The sequence below is a fragment of the Pyxicephalus adspersus genome, chromosome 4 (genome assembly GCF_032062135.1).
Source record: "Pyxicephalus adspersus chromosome 4, UCB_Pads_2.0, whole genome shotgun sequence".
Classification (NCBI taxonomy): domain Eukaryota; kingdom Metazoa; phylum Chordata; class Amphibia; order Anura; family Pyxicephalidae; genus Pyxicephalus; species Pyxicephalus adspersus.
The window spans coordinates 52,789,879-52,804,853 of NC_092861.1; the positions used below are offsets into that span (position 1 = coordinate 52,789,879).

The 14,975-nt window shown below is 39.0% G+C and overlaps 1 protein-coding gene across 3 annotated transcripts in view; it reads left to right on the forward strand.

The window, feature by feature from the left end:
* Nucleotides 1-353: 353 nt before the first annotated feature.
* The window catches only part of ATP11B (ATPase phospholipid transporting 11B (putative)), a 47,165-nt gene continuing 32,543 nt past the window's right edge, over nucleotides 354-14,975 (forward strand). For all 3 annotated transcript variants that reach the window (XM_072408156.1, XM_072408157.1, XM_072408158.1), the window contains exon 1: nucleotides 354-546. In XM_072408156.1, the coding sequence (XP_072264257.1) occupies nucleotides 496-546 (51 nt within the window). In that variant the 5' untranslated portion in view covers nucleotides 354-495. The remainder of the gene's footprint in view (nucleotides 547-14,975) is intronic.

Here is a 14,975-nt window from a genome sequence, read left to right on the forward strand (position 1 = left end):
TGACACAACTTTTTCTGGCCATGTACACACATGTGCGGAGCATGCTTGTCTGATGGTGTCCTTCAGTTATTATTATACTTGGTAACCATGCAGTGGCAGCTCTCTGGTCCCCTCCCCATAACTCAGGTAACACAGACATGGAGCCAGGTAGCCCGGTGCCTTCTCCTCATACCAGGAGCACAGCTACCAGTGCTCCATACACCTTGTCTGCACCCCTCCCCATACACAGAGCCTCCCCTCAATGCTAAACTCACACTGCCTTATGCTGGACGTCACCTAATCTGATGACGTAGAAGGCGCTGGGAGTGGTCCAGGCGAGGCGAGTTTCTCTCCCCAGTGCGCGGTCCCGCTGTCCTATGCTACTTGCGGGAGCGCGCATCGCGGAGGGGTCTGTCGGCCGGGGCCGGACTCACAGCGGGGGAGTCGCCGCCAAGCTCATCCGTATCGTGCCTGGCGGGGCCATGAGAGAGCGGGGATACTAGCCGCCAGCCGGCGATGGATTCTTTTAGGGACTGTTTTCTGGTTCGCTGGGTCTGGCAGCAGTTGGTACGTAGCTTCTTATGTAGTCCCTCCTTCCGTATCTAGCGCATTGATCCGGGCCACGGTGTCAGGAAAGCCCGGGGACCTGTGTAGGCCTCAATCTCAGCTGTGTTTAGGCAGAGTTGTAATGTCCATGCATTGTAGCAGGTGAGGGCTGGACAGCACCATAAATCATTATACATGGGGCTGGGGAGAGTTGGACAACTTTTTCCTAACACTTCATCATGAGAGCTACTATCATTGTATGTGTGTACGGGGACACGTCGGGCCCTCTCCTATAATGTGTAGGGGGACACGTCGGGCCCTCTCCTTTGGGGTTCTATTAGGAGTGAATGGCGTCCCAGCCCAGCCGTACCTGTCTTTTTTGTTGCACCCTAATGATTTTTTATTGTCTTGCAATGTACGTCTAGCCAGTCTGAATATTTCTGAGATGGCCATTTCCAAGCAAGGCTCCTCTTTTTGGACTGTCCAGGCTGGCCCAGCTCCCCCACTCATCACCTCCCAGCTGGGGTTGGAGTAAAGGGGATTACTGTACGGTGTCACTGGGTCCCAGCACTCACAGGTCTTCCAAGATGGTGGCACCTAGTAGCACTCTCAGGGAATTTTGATGTCCACACAAAGACAAAGTTGACAATAAAAATATCATGGCTGATATCTGTTTGATGCACATATATTGTAATTCTCCTTTTTGCAGGGGAAGTGATCATTGTGGTTGTTCCTGACATTTGTGTGTAATGACATTGCTGGTACCTGTGTGTTGTCTATGGTAGTGTGCAGTTCACACATCGGGTTCATCTAATGTCATTGAACCCCTGAGGCAACCGTCACTGCACAGGGGGCTCACGTTGAGCATGGCTGGCTTTTTGACATGAAATAAAGCCTCCGAATGTGGCATTTCCTGGATCAAGGTTGTGTCACTCTTCTGTGATGAAATCCTTTGTGTGTGTGTAGACATATCTATTGTAAACAAGGCTGCTGTTACCTTTGCACTCTTTGTTAAAGCAGCCCCAGCCAAAAAGAAGATACAAATAATCCTTTTAGCAATAAAATATTAAACCTGCTTTTACTACAGTGTTTACTTCCTTGTCCGCTAAATCCTATTGGCTTCTTGTGCTGCTTCTTCCTCTTGGATTTCAGCCATACTGCATAGGTGCTGCAGAAAGCTGATACCAGGTCACATTCTGGTACTTGCATTATTTGTACTTAAAGCGGAATGAAACCCCACAGCACTCGCCTGTCCAATTTCTTTCTACTTTTCTTGTTAACGATCTTTGTTCATCTTGATTGGCCGGGCTGGGATGAGCTTGCGTGAATTCATTAATTCCTGGCACTTGCAGGGGAAGCTGGGATCTCTGGATATCCTGGAGACCAAAGCTGGCATTTCACATGTGCAACTCAGCTTTTTTGGTGGATACTCAAAGCAATCGTACAGGTAGAAGGGGTTATTGCAGAGGAGACATTCTGCCCTTTCTGCAATAATGACCTGTCTGATCATGGAAATGTAAAAGTGAAACTGTAGTCCTGATGTAACGAGTACATTCACTGACCAAATACATACAGAAAGTAACATTTGTACTATTGCTAGACATCACACAGCTCAAATCAATTGTGTAGAATTTAATGCGATCGTCTCTTATACGCGCCGCGTTTCGCCTTGTGGCTTCTTCAGGGTTTTTTTTCTTTTAGAGACTCCTATTTATGGATGATGGAGAAATAGGAATCCTAATGGACAGATCTTGTAGTGTAATAGTGGCAGTTGTTTCCAGCTCCAGGTAAAAGATGATCGTCTTAAATTCTACACAATTTATTTGAGATGTGTGATGTCTGGCAATAGTATAAATGTTGCTTTCTGTATGTATTTGGTAACTCTTAGAAGTATAAACCTATTTTAATTTTCCAAAAGGAAGGCCCCTTCTTTTGCCTCTATCACCTCTACATGTAAAGTTATTCTGGGGCTCGCATATGATTTTTAGTTTGAACTTTATTAGAGAATCAGCTTTAGTAATCCCTCTGTTTTTTTTTTATCTGCCCAGAGTGCAGAAACGCACATGTAAAAGAATGGTGACTAGGCGTTTCATGACTTTTTTAGGTCCCACGTGTACTAGGACTTGTCCTCTTTGTTTAACTTGTATGCTATTTAACAAATCAGTAGAAAAATATATTACATTGTTCCTTGACATTGTGATCTGGCTAAGCAGGGCCCTTATGGGTATTTCAAGCTATTGGAGGCTGTAAGGGGTTTGTTTTCAATCTGACTTCTATAGTGAAATTTAGTGAGTAATCAGATATGGTTGTTATATTGTAGAAATATTATTTTTATACTTTTTTTTATAAAGCACCATGTATAACAAAGTTTATAAACTTTACCTATTGATGTTATTTGTATTATCATTATGTGTAGAGCACGTGATTTGTATTAAGCCAGTTGGGGGAAACCTTGACTTGTAAGGGGTCCTGGGGATTTTATACCTGAATTTTGCTCTTGTGATGTATAACCAGCAATAAATAATATGCATTTCTGCCTTGAATAGTAGTATGTGTGTCATCTCTTCTTGATAAAGGACAAGTACTTTGTCATTGCATTCATTCTTCAATGAACCCGTGACTGTGTTTGCTCAACACTCATTATATATGAATTCCTGTACAGAGAATGTATTTACTTTTAAATCTCAAGCTGTGTAATTGTCGTTTTCCTGTAGCTGTGTGCCGAGTAATGAAAAGTCCTACTTGTGATGCCTATTTGTTGGTCTTCTAGCATAGCACTTTGTTGAAATCAGTATACTGTATACCTTAGGCCTGGTCTTCTCTGTCTATCTGCATGCTTCAGATGTGAAGGAGAGGAATTGCAGCAAGCTTCAACTTTGTGGTAACTTCAGAACACGTGACAAGACAGGAAAATGTGGCTTTTACAAAGAGAAATGTGGCAGAATGCGTTATAACTATATCAAACATGGATATATGCCTGTTTGTTTCATTATGAGTACATTTTGAAGGCTTCAAAAAGCTGCAATAAAGCAAGTGGGGACTTCACTTCCTAGATTGAAATTTGTAATTGGGTACTTAGTTGGCATTTTAATCCAAACTTGTCTTTGCTCTACTGGTCTACAATATTGGCCTCCTCTCCAGTAGCATGCATTTCAGTCAGCCACCTGCAGCATGGAAAGAAGCCCTGTGTAAGCTCCAGTGCCTCTGGTCAGTGCTTACACCAGGCCACGGATTGACCCCCTACCATCCCAAATGTGATAGAAAATAGCCAATCTGTATTTTTACGAAAAAGAAGGATGCCAAAAATTACATTTTGAGAAGTTCCAGGGATTTCTTCTTTTCTTCCTCTCTTGTTGTTGCTTAGTCCAGCATGGTCCCGTGCTATTGGTACCTTCACTTTGCTGTATCTCATGAGACAAGCAGGGGAGGTCATATAATTCGCCATTACATCAGCTGGATATGTTGTAACAGTAAATACATCATTAATAGAACTGCAGGAAATCTGAATATCATTTTGGAATTAGCCACTATTGTTTTAACAAAAGTGTTAAAAATAAACGTCACAGTAAACAAATCAATCCTTATCGTATTCTATCACATATAATCAGTGTGACAATAAGACATCTCCTGTATGTTGGTATGGCCAACACACTAGGGACAGGAAGAGGTTTTGCTACCTTAGACAGCTGATATTTAGGGGTAAAATGTAATACCCGAGTTATTTTAAGCTGTCCTTTGTAAACTACACCCCCCTTTATTTTAATATGAGGGATGGTGTTCTTCATTCTTGTTCAAGGGTGAAAAACTGCTCCTTCATTAGTAAAGTGAGCAATTGAGTTAACATTGTCATCCTATGAATTGTGAACCAGAACTGTGTTAGTGGTAGGATCACCATGTAAATAAATATAAAGGAAAAAATCCTGGAGAAGGAATGCAGTCACCACATCTAAGAACTGAGAAGCTGCAATCTATTAAGTTTTTTTCTTTGGATACTTTAACCTCATTCTACACTAGCACAGAATCACTAAGACTGAACTTTCCTGCTGTGCTGGATTTACGTTTGTATCAGCAGATCCCGTATAGCTAGTGCAAAGTATAAGATGAATAATTCAAATGTATGTGTAGAGCCAACACTTTTTTTCTTTTGGAAGTTACAGGAAAAAATTATACCACTAACGGGGTTTTATTGTTGTCTGTGCCCTCTCTAGGTAGATTAATACTGTTGTAAGGAATAGTTCTACACAAGGATAAGTTACAGAAAATGAAGAGATGAGAAATGTTAGAGCTGTCATTAGAACAGGAGATTAGGATACATCAGGTAACAAACTGCCTGAAAGGAGAACCCTCGCTTTTTAGAACATTTCTTTTATAACCTATCACATCTCTTGGACAGGCGGTGATAGGAAATCTGAAAGAAAGGATTAAACTCTTCAGTTGAGTTTTTGCCAATGTTGCTCTTACGTCAGTGATTAGCCCCCTCACAAAATTCCTGCAGAACTAGTTTATTCTTTTGGCCTGTTTTTGACCACAGATGTTTTGGCTCTGTAACATGCTTCTGACACAGACTTCTAGCACTCTTCGAAATGAAAAAAAATCTACAAAATCTATTTGTGTTCAGGGGTTTTAAATACTTTAATGACCAGAAGCTGCTGATAAAGCCCCTATATGATCTCACTGGGGAGTTACATATACTCTTTATTAGGACATCAGTGGTCTATTACACCCCAGACGTACCCTCTGCATCCAACCAGTTCAGAATGGTGATGTTGTTCCCCTTTTGGTAACACTTTAATTGAAAACAAACTTGTTGCCACTATTATTATTTTTCTTCCCACTGCAGTCCTTTTCTTCACTGTTTCAGGTAATGGTCAAGGTGATAAGCATGCTAAAAACTTTTATTAATATTCTCCAAAATAATTATTACTAATAATTACTAATTAAGTCTGTAAAACCCGTTTCTTTCCTTTCCTCATTATTGTGCTGCCCATCTGTGGTGAAACAACTAATCTGATCTGAAGTTTCAGTCTTTTAGGGAATGCTCAGCACTGTCTTTGTGTTTACTGCTGTGAATAAACTTTTACTTCTGCTCACAGATACAATCTATTGCCCTGCCCAACACTGTATAGTCATTGCTTAAAAATAATCCCAGACAGGTCCTGGTGCTGTAGCTCCTACATTGTGTGTGTGTTTTTGTAATTTTATTTCATTATTGCAGCCATGTCAACAGTACTGGTTCTATAAAGATAATTTAACAACCCCCTGCTCATCTACTGCTGTAATTGGCTTTCCCAGCAAAACAGGTTGTAGGATCATCTGAAGTCTGAAGATCAGCTTTGTCTTGTGAATCTGCTGGAGTTTCAGAACCTCACTCTTGGCAGTTTTTGAGAAGGGTAGAAAATGGAATTCCCATTGGAATAATTGGGAATAACAGCTCACATGAGTTGGATAGGCAAAATCTTCATTGTTTGTATGACTGAGCAGGCCCCCTACTAAATATCTCAACAGAGTGAGGAAAGGCAAGCATGCGACTTGTAGCCCAGGAAGAATAAGTAAAGTACACTTATCTTTTAAAATGTTTAACTAAATGTGCTAATTGGGCCCTTTGCAGTATCTACAAATCAAAAACCAGCAGAGATTTGACATAAAGGTTGTAAAATTTGTATAAAGCTGACTTAGAGGTAAATTGCTTCTTCCCTTTGGGTAAATTGTAGATTTACTGTAAGGTGGCATAGACATTATTTGTGACATGATCTATTTTGATGTCTGTTGAGATCTTCAGACCCCAGCAATTCAAAAGTAGCTTTTGTTTACTCAGAACCACACTGTCCACAGGGTAATCTAAGTGCTTAAAACTCCACTAAACGCAATATTGAAAAAGGCAAATTCTAATATTAAATTGAATTGTCACGTTATTGTGAGTTCCCGCAGTATCATCGAGTTCTCACACTGTAATCCCAGTTACTATGCCTAATGAGCAGAAGCAAGCGCAGCTTCCAGTCTCCGGAAGGTTGACCTTGAACATCGTGTCTTCAACCCCAAATAGACCGATGAATTATTCTTCGTCCAACGCGGCAACAAAGTCCTGTGTTTAATGTGCAACGCACCAACAGCGTTTTGAAGCGGTCGAATCTCAAAGGGCATTTTGATGCCAAGCACGCACACACGTACAGAGACTACACCGCGGAAGACTGGGGCTACTTGCTTGCAGCCACGGTTGGAAAAATCCTTTCCTTGGGCACCTTGTTTCTTCTGGCTTAGTAAGCCTTATTGACCTTCTGAAATGGCCTAGTAGTCCAAAAAGTTGGCCAACCCCTGCATTACATCAATTTGCTCTCATGTGACCATGTGACAGGACAATAGATGCCAAACTACATTACCGGCACCCCTGAATTACATTAGCAACAATGTATCTAGAAAGAAATGACAGGATTTCTAGTCACAGAAAATAGATGGTGAGCAGTTGTAGGCCTCAATCTTATAACGTGAAACTTAAATTGGGAGAGGATTTATGTCTGGGAATCGGTGCCCAGCTAGAGACAAGAACATAGGTACACAATAAGTCCTTTGAATGTAAAAAGTTTAGTTCCAAAACCTTGCAACTAAGTTATTAATAAAAGTGGAGTTCATGTTTTCCAGAATCACCAGATGATAATAAAGAAATAGGACTGTAAGTGGCAATATATTTTTGTGTATACTATCAGGGCTTATAGTAGATGGGTTATAGGACTAGATATGAAATTCAATACAGTTATGCTGCATGCATGTCACATGGGTACTCTAATAGATCTAATGAGTTCCTCATTAAGGATGTATGTTCACTTGCTCTAACTTTCTCTTGTTGTTGGCTCTAACAGACTCCTTACACACAGGGTAAAGGAAATTTAATCCTAAAAGGAGACTGATAACCGTGATAGTTTCAGTATAAAGAATTTTTCTTTTATGATTGTTTCAGTATATAGAAATGTTCTTCCTATTTCTTGTGATAATTAGCTATTTTGTTGTCGGTCCTATTTATATACCTAATCTGTCCTTTGTGTTGCCAGTTCTGTACGTGTCTGCTGTGGACTCATTCTCCAAATAGACATTAAGTACTATAATGAGAGACAGACAATAGGATTATGACGATGTGCATATGGTCTACTAGTGGAGGAGCCAAAAGAGCAAGCATATGTGACTGTAGTAAATACAGGCCTCTGTCATTTAGAAAAAAAATGTAATCATTGGTGAAATTGAAATGTGGGTTTTACGTTTGTGATATATATTATGGCAGCTTTTGAAGGGAAATGTTTGTCTCTGCACTTGTTTATATTTAGTAAACCTGTAAGGCAGAGGCTTTATCCTTGAAGTTCCCATAGTGGATGTAAACGATTACTGCTCACTGATTGATAAGCAGACAATTTATTAGCCAGCCTTGGGGATTTAGGATGTGTAGTGTTGATTTATAGATCGTAAATAAACAAAGAAAACCCCTTCTGTTCTGATTGTGGTATTCTATTCTTTCAGATATAACAGTACACTTAAATTAGACATTAGATTGTCACTTATCCCGGTAGCTTTTGTAAGGAGCACATGAGAGTTGTTATTATATATGTAGCCGCTTTAAGTCAATTCCTAAAGGCTACTATATACCAAAATATACTCAAAAAGCAAGGTATACTAAAGACACAAATTCTTCCTAATCTTTTGTTCCTTTTCCATGTCCCTTGTTCCTTCAGACATTCTTATGACTTTTAGAATATTTTGGATTCTGAATGAATGTGTTTTATTTGTTCCTTGTGTATTTGTAGTTACTACCATCCAAAAGTCGGTAGACGGTTGGATTTTCCCAGCTGGTCACCTGTTTCCTCCACATATAGATTTTAATCACATGGGGAACTAAATGTGCATTTTGTAGTTGTAAGTTCTAGTTCATATGTGTTTAGGTGGCTTTTGTAGGGTGATTTTGTGTCAGTGGTACAGTTTCACATGGGTTTGAGATCCATGTGAGATCATTTAAAAAAACTTACTGCCAATTTCCTGTTGGTCAACTCGACACCTGCAATTGACCTGCTGCAAATGGGTTTTAGGTTCCCATAAACTTATATGGGGATACCAAAGCATGTCACTGCAGGCTCTTTAGTGTGCACTGCCGTTGGGGCCAGAAATCGGGTTTAAAAACTACACCATACTATGTATCAAGGAAATATGCCACAAAATTAGGATAAAACCAGGTGCTTTATCGAGCATTCTTTAAACTTCTGCAGTTCATCTATCAAATATTCCATCTACTATAACATCCAGGACCTTCTGGCTTATAAAATCATTCCAATCAGAAAAATACAAATGTAACATTTGTCAATAGACAGTGAGAGTCACTCTTATCTTTTTCAAACCATTAGGAAGGTCATTGCTTCCATGGGCAGAGCAATATACAGAACAATGCTATACACACTTTGAAGTTCACCAGCAAACACACCTAGACAGATTTTTTTTTTTATTTCCAATCTGATAAATTACATTTAAAATAAATTGGAATCATCTATCCCTGGACAAGATGTAGCCAACTGATTTTCCTCTCTTTAGTCGCTTGTGGGTAAATCTAACATGTTCAGAAATATAAAATTCAAGTTCACATATTGTTCAATGTACAAATGATTGATACCTTACAACTTACATTCTGACCACTTTTCTATCTGAGAGACTTATGACCGATTACTGATCAGAGAAGCAATTGGATTGGTTGGCTAAGTGCAAAGTTACCCACTCTTCGATGTTTGTTGCATACAGTTGCAGTAAATGTGCGTTGCTGTATCTTTTAACTTTGACATACTGTAAGAGAATATGTAAGTTGCCTTTGGATTCATTGGTTTTGGCAGTTTGAGTCACACACCTGAAGCAAGCAAACCGATAACTGTGTGGCAGATAGCTGACCACCTGATCTGCATTCTTATTTTGGGTCTGTGATTCCGCAGCTATTAAACCAAGCACTTTAAAGTGGAAAGGCCTTTCTCCAGGAATTCCCCAGGCTAGACTGCAATCTGTGCATTGCTGTATATGCTTATAAATTGCTGACTGGCTTGAAGTGTGCAGGGCCCTGTAATAAAAGTCCTATTAATCAGCCTCCCAGATAATAGGCAGATGTTTGTATTTGCACACCAAATCCACTCCTAATTATTTTTAAAAGGCCATCTACAAATGTAATTTCAGTTTTTCATCCTTAGGTTTCATGGACTGATTTATCACATTGCACTGGAAACATCCAATATTGCAATCTTATTAAAGTGTATCTACAGGTAAATAACCCATCCTTCAGATTTTTCCCCTATATTGTTACAATAAATTTACTCAAATCAGATCCCCTGCCTGCAACTTTTTCAAGCTGTGGGGGACTACCGACCCTGCACTGCAAATCAATCATTGATGAATTCTCAGAACATGTATGTTGATCAGTGATATAGGAGAGGGAAATATTGCCAAATAGGCCAGCCTAGTCCCACTCTTAATGAGTAGAATTATTTGGAATGTAAAACATTCCTGCAAATCAATCATGTTGATTAGTGTACAATATAAGAATTACCTTTAAAACTGAGCTTTGTAGCTGTTCCTGTCTACATGTGCACCTATTTGCACTAATATTAGACCTTTCATGCACTTTAGTTTCCTGGTAACCGACTGGGGTCCTACATTTGTTCACCAACTATATCCTGTACATGCAAGTCTTGCCTCTTCATATGGACACACTGCGTCTACTGTAATAGAAGGAAGCTGGTAAATGTAGCCTTGCATTGTTTTCTCCTGCATTATGTAGGTTGAAATGACTGTCCACCGTTTCTCTATATAGATTTTATTCAGATGTTCACTTGAATTCTGTTAGAATTTGCATTGTTTAATTTTGCTTTTAAAATGTATCTATAGACAGAATTATGAAAAAAAATAATAATAAAAAAAGCAGTTAGCAACTGTGTCCAGTCCTTAATTTATTGTGCATTATCAACAACCAACATCCTTATAAACCAAGTGCTAGAAGTTACTCCCTGGCTATTAATTATAATAAAATCATCAAATAAAAACAGCTGATAGAGAATGATGGTTAAAACCATAGGGATCAAGACAACATTTCCCAGCTAGGCAGAAACAGAAACAAGTACACTGTTCTATAAAAATCAATGCTTTAGTTGTGTATATTTGAAAATATATGTGTAGCTACAATGCCTCGGTGGGATCTCTCAATGACGTGATCAGTAAATAATGCTTAACATAATTCTATATGAACTCCATGTTGAAATGCTTAAAACAAAGAATAAATTGTAGCTGCTTTTACTAGAGGCTGCCCATTTCTCCATATCTAATACATCTGGAAAGTGCTATCATGAGAAAAACATCCAAATTGCGTTATATAGTTTTAAATTGTTTACCATTTTGTTTTGTTAGTAGTGCGATAGAAATATGGAAAAATGTAGATCTGATCCTTCCATTTTATTATAATCAGATATTTCCCATTTGGCAGCAGGTGGCATATTGTTGTCTTACCCCAAGTGATCTGTGAATATCCTCAAAGCTACCACTGCTCAGAGTCTGTCCACTCCTATAAACTCAATGCGGATTCATAGCTGAAAGATCCTTTCTGGTTATTGAGGGACAAATTAAGGTTTCCAAAACTCTGGTCAGTTCTTTCAGTTATGCCAAAACATTAGTCTGGTTGATGGTAAATTATTTGGTGTATTCTTTTGTATGTATGTGGTATTTAATTGCGGTTGAAGTTTAGTGTGGGCACGGAATGGCTTACACTTATGTACAGTGCTGCCAGTTTTTGAAATTAAATACAGTAGTAGTTGTATTTGTTGTCCACATCTGATTACTGATCAGATTCTGTTTATAACACCTTCAGGAAACACAGTGGGGAGCAAAAAATTGTTGTTGTATTTGATATTGTACATGGCCTATTAACCTTACATTTGTAATTTTAATAAGTTTTTTTCTTGAATTCATTGGGTCTCCTAATAAAAGTCTTAGTGGAGGCAAATGGCTTACTTACTGGAGGCTTCATGCTGCTTGATCACAGTAGAAATGTGTAGTATTAAAATATTAAATATATATAGTTGACATCTTTCTGTCTGTGTCTAGCCTGAAGACATGAGGGGATGTTAAAATATTCTTCATCTACCAAAGTAGTGCCTTTCGTTTGAATTACAGGTTTTACTTTAGTCAGTTCGCATTTGTATGTTAAGGATTTCCATGCCAAAGGTCGCAAGAGATTTAAAAAGCAGTAAAAGAATTCCTTGCTTCACAGCTGTTGGTATATGTGTAGTGTGATTATTTGACTTTCTCCATAAACATGGTCTGCTGTGTTAATCAGCTGTTTATAGCTGGGGCTACACTGGCTGTCAAATGTTTTTGCTAGGAAGAAATATAATTACTTGTTGACAGTCCACTCATTAGCAGTACATTGAATTTAGTTTGCTGTATATATGAAGCGACTGCCAGCAAGTAGTAGTTACGTGTGTCTACATTAAACACGTACTAAATTGCAGCGTCTCAGTCCTTGTATGTGTTCAATGCCTTTTCATTTTATTTATGAGATCAAGAACATTTTTTGGAGGTAAATAAATGTTAATCTTAGCAGAAACCCCATGACGTTATTAGATTTTGTTCAGCTATTTGTTACATCAGTCGATCACCATAATGGAGATAGGCAGGCATGCTGTGTGAAAATGGCTCATAGATGCAATACATTGGGCCTTATTAATCAAAGCTCACAAGGACTGGAGAGGAATAGACTATCATGGGAAAACCTGGGTGATCCAGCAAACCTGGAATGGATATGGTTCAGGGATGAAAACAGGTTGAAATTGTCATGTCCCTCTTCCGTCTCCTCCAGGCTATTCACATAAGAATTCTGGAAGTGTGTGTTTTATGGATGGGAAGTGGAGGGAGTTGGGTGCATGAAAGCTGCAGTGCTAGCACCTTGGATGTACAGGAGGAATTAAAGGTGTTCATGCTTTTAACAAAAAAATACCAAGTTAAGGTACAATACTTCTGATGAAGGGTAAAAAATGCAAAGAAGGTGAGACATTTCATGTCCAGAGTTCAGCTCTAAATCCCCTACCATCCATTTGCATATTTCCATAGGATCTATAAATGGTGACATTATAAATGTCAATTATTTTTTGTTTTTGAGAAAAGATTAAATAAAAATAATAATCATGGACGCTCAGGAAAAAAGAAAAAAAACTAGGTGGTAAAGTAAAAAAAATGGGTAATTAGAATCCATGTATGTTTGTCTGGCTATGCAGATACATCCTGTCTTGCTCATAATACTGATGAAAACATGAATTGCTTGATATGCTTGTCCCACTTTATGATCTTTCAAAGCAAAATGTAATGAGACTTGTAGTCTTCCTGCTTACTTAATCACAGACTAATGCTGTGACAGCATCATGCACTGGCAGCATTCTGCCTGCAGAACAGAGCAGTAGCCAGGGCTGTAAATGGCAAATTTGAACAATTAAGCAAAATAGCAAATGAGTCACCATATTTGTGGCAGTCTGTTCAGGAGGCCCTGCCATAGCATCCTGTGACTGAAACTGGGCATAATGAATTTTGATCAGAGCCATGAATATTTTTCTGGGTGATTTTTTACAGCTTGTAAAATAGCTTTAACTTTTATCTTGTTTTAGAGAAATGTGTATTCGCAAACTGAGAACAACCCTGCTAGTAATGTCTGCTTCCTTTTCAAATATAAAGCATAAAGGCACCTGTTAGTTTTAGTCCCATTTCCACCTGGTTAGACAATCTTTGATGTTTTTAGTAGCACAGAAACGTGACCCCCCTATTCCGCTTCATTGGACATTTACAGTGATCTGTGGGTTGACTCTCTGGTGTATGTCTGGGATGAGAGGGAACAAGTAAATGTCAGCTTATTAGCTTCCCAGTACTTTGGTAATTTTCAATATTAAAACTATTTTATTTTCATACTAAAATATAAAGTATATAATTATAGTTTTAATAGTATAAATATTATAAAATAGTATATAAATAAAAAAAAAAGGCATCGATTACTGCCGGTTACCGCTTCTGGGTGGACATTGGTGACCGCTTGACACCCAGGAGCAGAAACATTGCAGTTTTTAACCACTGGTCTGAACATAGGCTTAAGGTAAAGCAGAGCTAAACCCCGATTTACTCGCCTGTTCTGTCACAAGACCCTGCCACTTCTTTCTCCTTGTACACTTTGGCCATCCCTTGGCCGGATCAGGATAACGGAACTTCCATGCAGGTGTGCAGGAGTTCATTCAGTCCTGGCAAATGCAGGGGAAGCTGGGATTGCCCGGTATCCTGGCCTTTTTGACAGATCTACAGAGATATCAGATAGGTAAGAAGGACCTGCCTGATTGAACATTTTTAAAAGTGAAGCTTTAGTTCTATTTTAAAGCAGACTGTGTGTATTCAGCTTAGTTTCTGAGATCTTCCCTTATTTTACTCTACTGTAAAATCCACACGCTGCACGCCTATTACACCCCCCCCCCCCCCCAGCGTTTCTTTAAGTGAAGGATGACCTCATCATCTCATCATCTAATACCATAAATGCTTCAACCTGCTTGACAGCTCTTAGAAGTTTTGGTCAGCACTCCGACCTCTTCAGCCCATCAGTTGAGCAGGAGGAAAAATCCGGGATTGCATACCTGGGCATTATGACAAAAGCTCACCCGTACATTGATTTGGGTTATTTAGATAAAACTGATTTCCTAATATATTGAATAAGCTGTACAATTTTCCTTTCTTGCTTTGGAATTTCTTTCTCATCTTATTCGTGAGATTAGCAGTATAACAGACAGCCCTGATTTCAAGCTGAAGTTTAAGCAGTTTTTCCTTCCTCTTTTCCCTCCCATCAACAAGTTGTTGAAATAAAATAAAACTTTTTTGTTTTCATTACATACCTCATTAAAAACCCAGCAATGTCATTATTTGGTTTATTTACGTCTAATTGCTGTGCAGCCAGATCATGGCAATTGGGAGGGGACGGCAGAGTGCTGTACACAGCTTCCTGAAAACGGATGTAGTAATGCCCATATGTGACCCTGAGCGTCCATGATTACAATAACTGAAATCCAATACATAAAGGGGGCGGACTAAGGAATGTAGATCTAAAGAGGGAAAGGCCAGATGATGCTATTTGCAAATCAGCCAGAAAAAAAGGCTGGCTTGATAGGGAAATCAGAGTAGGCATTTTCAGTATAGGAATCTGTACAACTATGTAGGATAAAGCTGAAGTTTAATTGTAGATGGAGCAGGACAAAACACTTTGTGGGCTCACAACAGTACATAGGCATCTGAACAATGCAGTTCAACCAACACAAACTTACTACACATCTAAGCTTTACCAGACCCCTCATGAAATTAGAGGACTTGCAAAACTTATCACCTCTATAGCTCCTTACCTTTTGTCTTTTCCCACAACAGAACACAACATA